General features: G+C 42.1%; 1 protein-coding gene across 1 annotated transcript; it reads right to left on the bottom strand.

Moving 5' to 3' along the window:
* Positions 1–1,820: 1,820 nt before the first annotated feature.
* TMEM212 (transmembrane protein 212) lies at positions 1,821–12,078 on the bottom strand. The gene is given in 6 exon segments (XM_060100267.1): positions 1,821–1,896; positions 1,898–1,991; positions 1,994–2,123; positions 2,125–2,211; positions 3,419–3,478; positions 11,920–12,078. Coding segments are annotated over 6 exon segments (606 nt in total).
* Positions 12,079–13,709: the final 1,631 nt, after the last annotated feature.

Below are 13,709 nucleotides of genomic sequence, written 5' to 3'. Positions count from 1 at the left end.
TAAGAAAGTTACGTGTTTTCTCGAATTTTGATAAACAATGCATTTATTTCACTGCTAGAAATTGTGCCTAATGTAGCTGAGATTTCTGCATGGTAACAAAGGTTTGTTCAGGCTTCATGAGCTCCTTTTGGTCTTGGGGCAACAGTGGTGTATTTATTAATACAGGACATCATATCCTATTATGTCAGCCACTCATCCTCGCTAACGAAACGTGATCTGCCACCCCTGTGGATTAAGTGGTGTCAAGTCATCCAAGAATGTTCACCAAAGACATGCTTATTAAATTTATCTAGAACTCTCACCCAAACTAGTGCTGCATTTTATGCAAATGGGAACACTGAGATTCTGTCCAGAATTGATACTTAGTGCTAGGAAGAGAATTTTCATCAGGATCTCTTGGGGGCATGTGTTAAAAACGCATGTTCCCTGCCTCCAACCCCAGAATTTCTGACATAGTGGGAATGGCCCTGGAAGGGATGCAGAAATCCAGTTTCACAAAAACCCTGGGTGCTTCTGAGGTCATTGATTCCCTTTGAGGAACGTGTTGTAGTTGCATTGGGTCCCATATGTAGCTCAGAAACTGTTCTGAGCAAGATGGGCAAAGGCAAAACCCTAAAGTCACAGAACTTTGCTCTGCTTTCAATTAATTTTCTCTCTCTCCAGGCACTTTAGGTGGTCTCACTGTTGGGTTTCCATGGTAAGGCACTGTTGGCTTACCAAGCTCAGCATATATTTTTTTCATTCTTTTCTCCCTACCCTCCACCCTACATTAAACCTCAGTGTTGTGAGGGTCATGCTTAAAATGACAGCCAGATGTCTGATTAGCTATGCATGCTAAGGGGTTATGACTGTCAACTTTTTTTTTTTTTTTTTTAACTGTCAACTTTTAATGTGTGGTTCTCCTGCGCATATGTTCCTTAGTAAATAGTCTAGAAAGTTAGGACACTTGCCACAAGGGAGAATTCTCAAAGACTAAACTTCCACATGCCCTGGCAGTACAGCGGGGGCGCTGATTTTGGTCTGCTTGCCTTGTTTCTCGGCAAGTTGCTTGTAAAATCAACTCCGTTCCTAAGAATGTACAGGATTTCCTTTGCAGATTTATGAAGAAGTTGAAGAGGACAAGACTGACCACAAAAAGCATTGAGAGTGCCAAATTCTTGTCTTCCAGCTTTACTGGTTGGTGCTGATAGGATGAAACTGGAAAAAAATTGGCCAACATAACCCAGATTCACTTGACCCTGATATAATCCTAACTTGAATCATAAAGCCAGTATAAGAGTTTGCAGTGAGAAATACCTCTTTTCAGAGGGAGGTTGTTCAACCCACAGAGGAGGGACCCAGTATCAGCTGCAGGAATTTGGAATCAGAAATCACTTGTGCTGTTTTCCCAGTGACCCTGCTCTAACCCTCCTGGAGGCCAGAGCCTTGCATCTTAATGGTCTGGCAGAGAAGCAGAGGATGCAAGGAGGGGGATGAGGGAGCCCAGGACAAATCTGGCCTGATGAAGAGAAGTCGCTCTGCTTTTTGAATCTGGTCCTACTAGTCATTAAGCTGTGTGACCTTGGGCACGTTATACAAACTCTTTAGCCTCTGTTTACTATCTGTGAAATGGGAAGTACACCGACACATACTAAATATTCAGTTCATAATTCTATTATTAGCATATTAAAATGATTATCAGCCCTTTCGGAAAAAGTTAGAAAGCTAAATCTGATGTTGATGTATTATATATCAGCCTCGTAGCTGGAGTAGAAGTAGAAAGAGTGGGAGAATTTTGGTTATACAAGATACAGAGGTAAAAAAGAGAGACAGATTAAGCATTAATATACCAAACTTTCCATTTTAGCATTTAGGATGGAACAGGAAATGGTTCCCCCTTTCTGGTAACTTACATTTATGTCCATTCCGGATAAGTCTTGCAGAAAGTGTGATGAACGCTGTCAGGGACACACAGAGCATGGCAAAGCTCAGGCACAGGTCTAAGGCTTGAGGTGGTACTCTTCATAGTGTGGTGGGTCTACACACACTGATGGGAATTTTGCATATGGAAAAGGAAAGGCAACTGCATAACCAAGGTAATTGGTCCCTGCAATCCCCCAAAACGAGTAGAAGCAATACGGGGGGGCCAAGGAGAGCAGATGCCAAGGCTACAGTAAAATGAAGTGGACATCCCAGGATGCTCAGAATCACAAAGGTGAAACTAGCTTCCCACTGAAAATAAAGCAGAAACAAATTGTTACTTTGGGAACTAGATTTTTCAGAAGCTTCTTAGCAATACGTGGAAAGAAAGAGATGCTGGCTATTAATCTTTCCTACTGGGAAATGAAGGAGACATGGGTTACAACCGTCTCTTTAGGCCCTTTTGCCTTCCCCTTGAAACTTCACTATGGGAGAATAACGTATCAACCCACTGGAGCAAAAATGAAATCAACTCCACTCAACACATTTATTTACTTACCTCCTATCATGTGTTGAGAACCAGTCTGGGTGGGAAAACAAAGATGAGTGAACAGAATCCCTGCCTTACCCTAGGACCTTGTTATTCAGAGTGTGGTCTATGGTCCAGGAGCACTAAATATCCCCTGGGAACTTATTAGAGATGTAGAATCTCAGGCCTCACTCAGATCTACTGAATCAAAACCTGCATTTTAACCAGATCCCCAGGTGATTCACACATATATTAAAGTTTGAGAAGCCCTGCTGTAGCCATGGGAAGAGGAGCTATAATCAAATCAAGGTAGTCTTTCTGTACTTTGGGATTTACTTGGCTCTATACTGTTGAAATGCAAGATATCACAGACTTTTCATCTTTTTTTTTTTTTTTTTTTGGTGGTACGCGGGCCTCTCACTGTTGTGGCCTCTCCCACTGTGGAGCACAGGCTCCGGATGCGCAGGCCCAACGGGCATGGCTCACGGGCCCAGCCGCTCCGCGGCATGTGGGATCTTCCCGGACCGGGGCACGAACCCGCGTCCCCTGCATCGGCAGGCGGACTCTCAACCACTGCGCCACCAGGAAAGCCCCTTTTCATCCTTTTTTAGGGCAAGAGGTAACAGGGAGATTGGAAGGAGATACCAAATTGAGGAATTGAGACTTGAAAATACATTATTAAAAACAGAGGATCCTCTAGATCCACTTTTTCAGAATGAAATTCAGGAAGACTAACACTGATTCTGCCCTCCCCAAACTACACTACTTAAATACAATAATCACAGGAACTGGTAGAAAACGTTTGGAGCAGGTATCAGATAAAAATTATGCATTTAAAACATCGTTTATGACTGAAATCCATCATAGTAAGGCATCAATTAGATAGGATTCAATTATAATCAGAAATCGTTCTCTGTGTCCCATCCTGAACTAGTAGAGATCTGACCTTCAAACTTTCTCTGCCAACCTACTCGATGTCTATACATTTACCAGGCGTCTCTGGGTCCACTCTTTGTGAGCCAACAGTAGGAGTATACCAGTCATGATGGCCTGTGAAAGGCAAATGGAAGAACAACATCCCGTGAGAGAAGGTACCTCTGGAAAGAGTTCAGTTTGCTTCACGGTTTGACAACTTTATCATAAACCAGAAGGAATAGCAAATGGCTAAATGGATTTATGACTCTGATCACCTCCGCATCCGTGATGACAATGAGGAAAAGAAGCCATCAGTGTCACAGAGACATGGTTCACACAAGCTCATTTTTTTTTTATTTTCTATGTTGCCGTTGCCATCACAATGATAACCTTTACTACTGTAAGATGTCACTGCAATGAAAGCTTGGCTTTAAAACCCCTGCCATCGGGGCTTCCCTGGTGGCGCAGTGGTTGAGAATCTGCCTGCTAATGCAGGGGACGCGGGTTCGAGCCCTGGTCTGGGAGGATCCCACATGCCGCGGAGCGACTGGGCCCGTGAGCCACGACTACTGAGCCTGCGCGTCTGGGGCCTGTGCTCCGCAACAAGAGGCCGCGAGGGTGAGAGGCCCGCGCACCGCGATGAAGAGTGGCCCCCGCTTGCCACAACTGGAGAAAGCCCTCGCACGGAAACGAAGACGCAACACAGCAAAAATAAATAAATAAATAAATAAAAAATAGGAATAATGACATCTGGAAAAATAGTGAAGCCAAATCACCAGAAAACAGATCTAAGCTGTGGTTTAAAAAAAAAACCAAAAACCTTCCATATGTTTTATTTTGATTAATTGTCTATTGTTCATCTTTTTCCAAATTGCTAAATTTACAAATGGGAGGAACTGAAAAGGAAACGTGTCACAGAACCGCACCCACCCCCAAACCCTCCCGGCAGCGGTATATCTTTTTACTCTTTGCTTTCTTTTGAGATTCTGCGGCCCCAGCCTGCTGGTGATCCCTGTCTCTCAAATAACAAAGATTCTCATTAGAATGAATGCATAATGGGGCATTTATTGTTCTGGGGGCAATGGTGCCCAGCTTTTCAAAAGAGAGTTCTTCATAGTCTCCGTTGAAGAAAAAGCCCCCAAATGCAGAATGAAAATAGTTCCACAAAGGAGGGAATGGTGTCACCAGAACTGAGCAATAGATAATGAAAAAAAAAAATCTGTGCTCATCTTCGCTTCAGCACCGGGTCTGATGTAGACCTTTGTAATCAGAGTCTGGAAATTGCTTATCCCCAACCCATAAATCATTTGTTCCTGGTCAAGGAATGTTTTGAGGTTGGGAGAGAAAAGCAGGAAGAGATGTGCCTGAAATAAGATATAGAATGAGGACAGGTTCAAAAAGAGTGACAATTTAGGGTTTTGACAGAGAAATAAACATGACTGTATGTATAGTATCAACAGGGGGAAAAAATCGGAGCTTTTACCAATATGGTTTTGTGGGATGTTGCTTTTTGTAGCTCCAGGTCTGGCATATTTATCGTTTTGGGACCTAGCTTTTCATTTTCCTGGCATATTCTATTTTGAATATTGGATTTAGAGAATCTGAGAGCGAGGGGATAAAAGCACGCACATGTACACTCACACAAAACTTCTCATGTAGCTAAGCCTGACATTCCAGACTTTGGCATCACCATACCATAAAACTCCCATGGATAAAAACAGAACCATCTGCAATCAAAAGAGGTTGGCTTGATTCTGCAAGAGGAAAGTTTCCAAGGGACCCTATGGAGGTTGAGCCAGCATAAACAGTACAACAAAACAGGAGAGTTATTAACAGCAACTGTAGCACTGATGCTAAGCCTGGGGCTAGTCTCTGCTTTCAGATGCAAAGCACTCAATTGACACGTCAGTCCTCTGTGTGAGAGAAACACTAAAGCAAATGAGATAAAAAGCAAAGGAGATGTCTCTGCTGGTTGAAGTCCAAGTAGATAGCTGACATTATCAGATGCTTAGAGTCCAGGTTGCCTTAACTACTTTGGCACAAACTGTTTCCTTTCAAAAGTTGAAAAATCCTGCAGAATTGCAATTGCCTGTTATTTCTGCTGTAGCTGCCAGCTTCAATTTTGCTTTGTTTACACAAAACTTTGAAAAAGATCTTTCATGGGGGAAGCTGGTGTATGCATGCCATTCAGTAACTTGTTAAATCCACCCTGAGGACTGTGGCTCAGGACCCAAGCACACCCATCTTTCCTGGTGCCCAGCCGTGCCTGGGAGATGGAGTGCGCGTATTCCCCCAAGAGTCACAGGCTTTCCTTTTTCTTCTTTTCATTTAAAAAAAAAAAATTATTTTTAGACAAGGAAGGGGAATAGAATAAAAAAGGAAGAGATTTGGGACTTGTCTGGTGGTCCAGTGGTTAAGGCTGTGCGCTTCCAGTGCAGGGGGTATGGGTTTGATCCCTGGTCGGGGAACTAAGGTCCCACATGCTGTGCCACGCAGCCAAAAATTTTTTTAAAAAAGGAAGAGATCTGAGGGAAGAGAAGTCAAGTGGGAAAAGGAAATGTGGGAGGGTCTGAGAGGTGAAGAGTTGGGTAGAGAGGGGCGGTCAGGCTGTGAGGAAGGGTGGAAAGGAGGCCATGCCTGGGGAGGGTGGGAGTGCAGCTGGAGGCCCAGCCCTGCACTCTCCACCCTCAGCTCTTCTTGACAGGCTGTGGACTTGCTCCGTGGGGACAGTTCCAAGGACATTACTTGGGTTTTGCAAAAGTTGCTTGCTAACATTCTGCATGCTAATTGTGACCCCTCCCACTAAATCTTTAAATGGCCCCAGTAAGGATGCAGTTCCCAGAAACAGATGAATTGAAGGAAGCAGAGAGCTTCACAACAGAAATAGAAACTTTTAGAGGAATCATTATAACATGGGCTAATTTATTCACTTATGGACATCTATTTTGGGTCTACTGGGAACAAGGGATGTGATAGGCACTATGCCGATGGAATAATGATAATAACGTTTAACATTTATTGAGCACTTATTTTACGCCGGGCACTCTACCAAATGCTTTCCATGTGTTAATTCATTTAATCTTCATAATGAATGACCCTAGGATGTAGATCGTCTCCTATTTTTAAAATGAGGCACAGAGGGCTTCCCTGGTGGCGCAGTGGTTGAGAGTCTGCCTGTTGATGCAGGGGACACGGGTTCGTGCCCCGGTCCGGGAAGATCCCACATGCCGTGGAGCAGCTGGGCCCGTGAGCCATGGCTGCTGAGCCTGCGCGTCCGGAGCCTGTGCTTCGCAACGGGAGAGGCCACAACAGTGAGAGGCCCGCGTACCGCAAAAAAAAAAAAAAAAAAAAAAAAAAAAAAAAAAAAAGAGGCACGGAGAAGCTGAATAAGATAAGCAAGCTCACCAAGCAATAATTATACAAATAATGGCTCCAACTCTCAACGGAATCTGTAGTCCAGGTGTGAAAGGAATGAAGGCACTGTGGGGGAAATATGACTCAAAGCAGGTTTGAAGGATGGATGTGACGTCAGTGAGAGATGCAGAGGGAAGGGCAGTCCAGGCCGCCAGGGTAGCAGCCGGTGGGAGGGTCGGTTCCTGGCAGAGAGGAGTAGGAAATCATGCTTGAAAGCCATGTGAGGTCAGGGTGTGGAGGGCCTCAAAATCCAGGCTAATATATCTGAACTTGGTTTGGACAATGAAGCAAAACTAAAGATTTTTGAAGACGGGGCTAGACTGGCACAGCAGAGGTTTAGAAAGATGGGCCTGTTATTGCATGATTGCTGCATTGGCCTAGAGGTCTCTGTAGGACCTTGGTCTTCAAGCATTTTTTTTTTTTTTAACCTTTACCCATAGTAAGAAATATATTTTGTAACATGGCCAAGTTACAAATATTTTTACATCTAACCAAAATAACAATAACTTTATTATGTGTGATACACTGTAGAATTCTCTATTATATTCCATTCCATTCTATCCCATCCTATTCTGTTCTATTCATATTCTATATGTTCAAATGCTAGCTGCCCAACAGGTTGATTTTATAACCCATTAATGTATAGATTCCCACAGGTTGGTTCTCAAAGTTTCAAGGCATAAAACCTGACTGGGGCAGGAAGTGGTAAGGAGGTGGGCAGGGGTTGCATAGTGAGAACGAAGAAGAAAAAATGCATAGGGATCTGCCTTGTAGGAAAAATAAAAGTTGGCAATGGATTGGATGTGGTGGGGTGGGAGTGGGGCTGAAATGGGCTGGTTTGGGGCATTGCTGCCCCAAGCACTGTCCTAAGGACCTGTAGCATCTCCTCCCTTGGGAACCTGTCAGACATGCAGAATCTCAGCTTCACCCTAGACTCACTGAATCAGAGCCTGCATTTTAAGATCCCCAGGTGATTTACATGCACATTTCAGTTTGAGAAACACTAGTTTAGAGGAAAGGATTGAGTCAAAAGTCACTCCAGGGTTTGAAATTGTGTTCAAAGACTAGGAAGTCAGGAGAAGGCATAATTGCTTTTGGTGGTAAGATGATTACATTTTTGGACCAGTTATGCTTCAAGAAGCTTAGGATATCTAAGTGGAAAATGGACCATCAGCTGATTGGAAATCACAGGACTGTTGATGCTCTAAGAGACTTGAGCATTGGTGCAATCAAGTCCTTCTCTAATGAACGAGGAAACTGGAGCCTGCATGGGTGAGTCCAGCCCTACCTTTCTCTGAAGTTCCTGTCTCCAAGCAGGGGTCTGGGTGCAGCGCTGCTGCTCACCGTTGGCCAAGTCCCTGGACCCTACAGACTTTAGGTCCTGTTTTTTTTTGTTTTGTTTTGTTTTTGCTTTTGTTTTTTGTGGTATGCGGGCCTCTCACTGTTGTGGCCTCTCCCATTGCAGAGCACAGGCTCCGGACGTGCAGGCTCAGCAGCCATGGCTCACGGGCCCAGCCGCTCCACGTCATGTGGGATCTTCCCGGACCGGGGTACGAACCCGTGTCCCCCGCATCGGCAGGACGACTCTCAACCACTGTGCCACCAGAGAAGCCCTAGGTCCTGTTTTTAAACTCAGTGCACTTCAGTCTGTTCATCAGAACTTGATCTACAGGCCAGGTTTTCCAGGATTAAAGTAGAGCTCAGTCCTTAAGGCTCAATGATCTCCTTGCTACATACTTTCTAGCAGCTGATGACTTTCAATAACCTGGTTCAGAAATCCTAGGAAAACAGCTTATCATGTGGCTGTAAGAATTGAGCTAGGAGAGTCTGAGGAGGAATATTTGTGAAGAATTTAGAAAAAGCTTTGAAAGAAAGGCACCGAACAAACACAAAGTATGGGTCACTTCTAAAATCTCTCTCTTCCAATCTCAAAAGAGATATGGAGTCATTTTCAAAAGGAAATATGTTTGAAATGTACATATTATCTTTCTACCAGAGGGAGATACACTTTGCAGGTAAGTTGAGAAGTGATTGGCAGGGAAGGTTGTGGGATGAGTCAGAGACCTTTGAAGTTGACCCTAATCAGACAGAGCTGTGGTTCACTACCAAACTCACTAGGAAAAAAATCATGTTGTTCCAAATTTAGACATTATTGAAAGAGGGAGCATTCTTATTGCTTTCCTTCTGGTGAGGATTTTTTCCTGCTTTAGTGTAAATACCAGCTTGACCTTTATTCTTTGCCACCTAATTAGAGCTCAACTGTATAAAGAATTCTGTACTGTCAGAATGGAGAGCATGGCATTCACCACTCATTCGACAATATGTATCAAGCAATATTTAGCACCAATACCTAGCATGTCACTTACTCCCTTTCAAGTGCTGGAGATATAGCAATGAACAAAATAGAAAAAAAAATCCTGCCTTTGTACAATCTACATGCGGGGGGAAAGGACAAACAAACAGACAGTAAGTCAGTCAATTATGTTGTATATTAGATGGTGTTATGGGGGGAAAAGTAGAGTAGGGGATGAGAGATTGAGAATGCCATTTGCGTGGGAGGTCTGCAATTTTAAATAGGGTAATGAGGGAAGGCATCAGTGAGAAAGTGACATTTGATCCAAGAATTGAAGAAAGTTAGAGAACAAGCTGTATGTGAGAAAAGGCTTCAGGCAGAGAACTGGCAGTGCAAAGGCCCTGAGACAGAAACATACCTTGCCATGTTTGCAAACAAGCAGCCAGTGTGATGGGAAAGAAAAGTGGTTGGAGATGAGGTCAGGATGTAACATGATAGGGAACTCAGCAGGTTGTCAGGGAACAGAATGGGAGAGTGAGGCAGGTGGCGAGGGATTAGGAACAAAGGGTTTGGACAGAGAGTAGGGCATAAATGAAAGGCATCGTATTAACTAGCATTTGTGTAGGGCTTTAAAATTGGCAAAGCTCTTTATTATGCAGTCTCTGAGCAAATTGTGTTCATTCTCTTTGAGCCTCTTATGGTTAGACAGTTTCACATGGGCTCTCTTTACATGTGAAATTCCCCATTCTACAGGTAAAGGCAATGAGGAACTGGTTGAATGAGGGCCCTGCTCTTGACTACATACCAAGAATGTTAAAGTCAGGATTTGAACAGAGGCCCACCTCTCCAAATCCTAACTCTCTGACTCTACTTCCCCATGCTGTCACTCTCAAAAAATAAAAAAGCCACCAATTAGTTATGTGCTAGAGATTTGTCATGTCATCTCTCTGAGTCTGATTGGTCAAGCAGATGTTTGGTGTAGAATATATTCAGTAATCTGTGAACCTAATCAAATCACCAATATCTGTTGACTATATTATGATAGATCCTGTAGGGATAGGCAAAGAATTATAAGAAAGGGACACAGGATTGAGCTATAACCATGGTTTTGTTAAAGTTTGGGCCAGTTGTAAAGTCAGAATTTTTACAAAGTTAACTAGAATAGAAAATATCAGAATTCACTTCACATAGAAGGTTAAGTATTGTTTTGTGAAACATGTTATATAAATCTAGTTATATGTATATTTCAGTATCTCTCTTTTTACCTTGAGAGAAATATATAGATGTATTTATGTACATTCCAGGTCCTGATGTAAAATATTTTTCTTACCCTGGGTCACTAACAAAAAGGTTTGGTAGACATTTACATAAATGTCATCACTGCATTCTAGTAGATGTTTAATAAACATTTCCTTGAATGTGTGGTTTGGGGTAGTTGTTGGGGGAAAGAGGAAAAGTTCAAGACTTGGGTGGTGGGGCTTCCCTGGTGGCGCAGTGGTTGAGAGTCCGCCTGCCGATGCAGGGGACACGGGTTCGTGCCCCGGTCTGGGAAGATCCCACATGCCGTGGAGCGGCTGGGCCCGTGAGCCATGGCTGCTGAGCCTGCGCATCCGGAGCCTGTGCTTCGCAACGGGAGAGGCCACAACAATGAGAGGCCCACATACCGCAAAAAAAAAAAAAAAAAAAAAAAAAAAGACTTGGGTGGTGGTGTAAAAGAATACATAAATTAAAAAAAGAAAAATACCATCAAATCGTTTCCATGTTCAGTTCCACGCTCCCACCATCCCACTTTCCTCCATCTGCACACCATCATTAAGCCCCACTAGACCAAATTCCTTTAATATCGAGATCTTGTTTTATTCTCCATTGTAACTCAAGCATGTAGTAGGCTACCAATACATATTTATTTATTAAGTAAATTAAAATTATATTTCCTAGGGTCTTGCTTTTAGATGATATCTCTGTTAAGTTTGATTTTTTTAAAAACGTAAAATATTGCCCCTCCTGAGAGTGGCTACATTTTAAGAGAAAACTCCATACGATCAAAAAGCTTCAAAATCAAATTGTCTAGTCTCCAATAGTGAATGTCAGGCATCCCAGAAAACAACGAGAGAAGGATTTGTTGGATGTTTGGGCCTTTGTAACCCCTCTTCAATCATGCCTCCATGGCAGCCACCTACTCCCAAGACCACATGTGTTGGTTTCTTTGACCCAGGGAGCTGAGGTACCAGTGTCATCATTCACCTGTGGTGACTATTCAATGGGGAGACATTGAGCAGTTACTTAGTACCCACGTGTATTTGACACATGCAAATTTGGCAACATGTGAAGTTAGTAAAGCCCATCACTCAACTTCTTCAATTATTTTCAGTTTGAGCAACTGTGTTCAAAGAAAAAGATGGGAGAACTAAGATTTGGGGCTTGTAAACCTTTCGGTCACATAAACACACCTTGGTGTTTCTAATAAAAGCATTAGTCTGAAAATTATTTTACTTTGTTCTTCATTTAAAAATTATTTTTCATGGTTCATATTTTTTTCTACATTCAAATTTTAAAAGATAGATTCCAATTTCTCAGAATGTCCAGGTAAAGAAGATTAAAATAAAATAATTTTTGAAGAATTTCTCGAACAGCATTTTCACTATAGTATACCTGATATGTTGTAGATATGATTAAATGATATTAAGAAAACCTTATATTTAAAAGGTAACTAATAGAAATCAATGTTCTAAGGTAAAATCTGATTTTCTGTAGAATTATGATGTCTTCATATTGTTGGAAAACTTTAAAGGGACATGTTATTCTGGTCCCTCCTTCCCTCCCTCTTTCCTTTATTCTCTCAACATATGTAATAAAAATATTTTCTTACCAAAGCTCCATTCCAGATGGGACAAGCAATCCAGACACTCCATCCTGTGAACCAAAGCTTGTAGGAAAAGACTGGGAAGAAAGCAATAACTCCAGAGAATACACTGAGAGCCTCCAGAGTAATGAGAAGCCAGCCAGCAGTCTTGTATAAGCCTTGCATTTTCCTCTGTGACTTGGGTCCTACGTCTCAAAGATGTTTTGTTACCAAAACATGAGAGTATGTCAAGCCTCAATAAACAGAAGTTTCTTAGAGACAGTAGCCATGACACATGTGGACTGTTGATCTACTTGGAAACAAGATTATATTTGTTTTCAGTGAAATAATAATAAAATGTAGTGATATAATTCTTGACATAAATCTGACACAATGAATTCTAATACTAGTTTTTCTCAGAGAGAGAAATCATTCCTCGTGTTGGGCTACCGCCTTCATTCCCTTCATTCTGCTCTGTCTTGGGGAGTGACCACTTCCTGGCTTAATCAGATTCAAAGGCTTGCTGACTGAGCTAATTGTTTCTCAACTCAACCTGCCTGGTGGTTCCAGCATAAAGCCAACATCCTTTGTGCACAATAGACCTACATTCCCAGCACAATTTCCCACAAAACAAAGTAAAAATAAGCACTCTGATCACTTTTCATTACATTTAATTTCAATGATTTAAAGCAAAAACAAGACCTCTCTCCCACTTCAGAGTTCAATTCTACTACAATTATTTTTAAATTTTTGATACAGATTTATCCCCAAATAGGCACAAGCTTCATTATGGACTTCTCCATAGTTTTCACTAAACCAGCTTCAGCTCAGTTAATTTATTATTAATTCAATTATCGAGTAAAGGGCAAAGATGGAAATGTATGAAGTTGTAAAATAAACTTTTGAGGAATAATTCATTAGTTGACTAAAATATTGATCTCCATTCTAGAATCGTAATTCAAAATTTAGATGGTGGACTCATGTACACTGAAGCAATCGCAAAAGTTCATCCCTTAGTTTCTCACGCATTTGAGAAAGTGGTGTGTATTTGCTTTTGGCTCAGAGGACATGTTTGACTGTCCTTCCAATATAACATCTGGAAAACACAGACAACTTTCTGAAGCGATCTGATTAAATTTCTATGCAATATTAATAACTTTTTCCCCCTTAAATAAAATTAAGAAAAATAACTTTATGGATGGAAAGGTAGTGGTTTAGAACATGGATTTTGGAGTCAGACACAGCTAGGGTCCTGTTCTGGGTTCCACTCTCTACCAGGTATGTGTCCTTGGGCAAAGGCAAGTTGCTTAGCTTTTCTAGGGCTGTTTCTTCATATGGGAAATGGGAATAAAGTTAGTGTTTATGTCACCAGGTGGTGATTGTTAGCATTAAATGAGCCAATACATGTAAAAACCTTAGCGCTGGGCTCCGAATAGCAAAGATGCTTGGGGAGCTACCTGTTATTTCATTGGGACATTGCATCTTTGGAGTTCTTTCAGTATGGGACAAAGGCACAGTCTTCACTGTTTCTCTTATCTGTCGTCTTATAGACATTAGGTTTGGTAAAAGCTGGTAAAAGCTCCCAAAGGACCCTCCCATGTACAGTGAGGAGTGAAGCTTCTCCCTGACTCTCTGCCATTTTCTCTCTGTCTTACTGTCTTTAATCACCTTTCCACAGTGTGACCCAGATTTTGAAGAAGCTGCATTCCTGGATATACAGAATTCAGGAAACCAGCTCAGGCCTTCTGCTATAGTTGTTATTTTCCATCTCCTCTTAACACTGTGGGAGTGTAGTCTCTGATATTTTTTTTCCCCCA

The sequence above is a fragment of the Mesoplodon densirostris genome, chromosome 5, assembly GCF_025265405.1.
Source record: "Mesoplodon densirostris isolate mMesDen1 chromosome 5, mMesDen1 primary haplotype, whole genome shotgun sequence".
Lineage (NCBI taxonomy): Eukaryota > Metazoa > Chordata > Mammalia > Artiodactyla > Ziphiidae > Mesoplodon > Mesoplodon densirostris.
The sequence above is the reverse complement of the archived record's forward strand: the minus strand, read 5'-3'. Positions and strand labels throughout refer to the sequence as shown.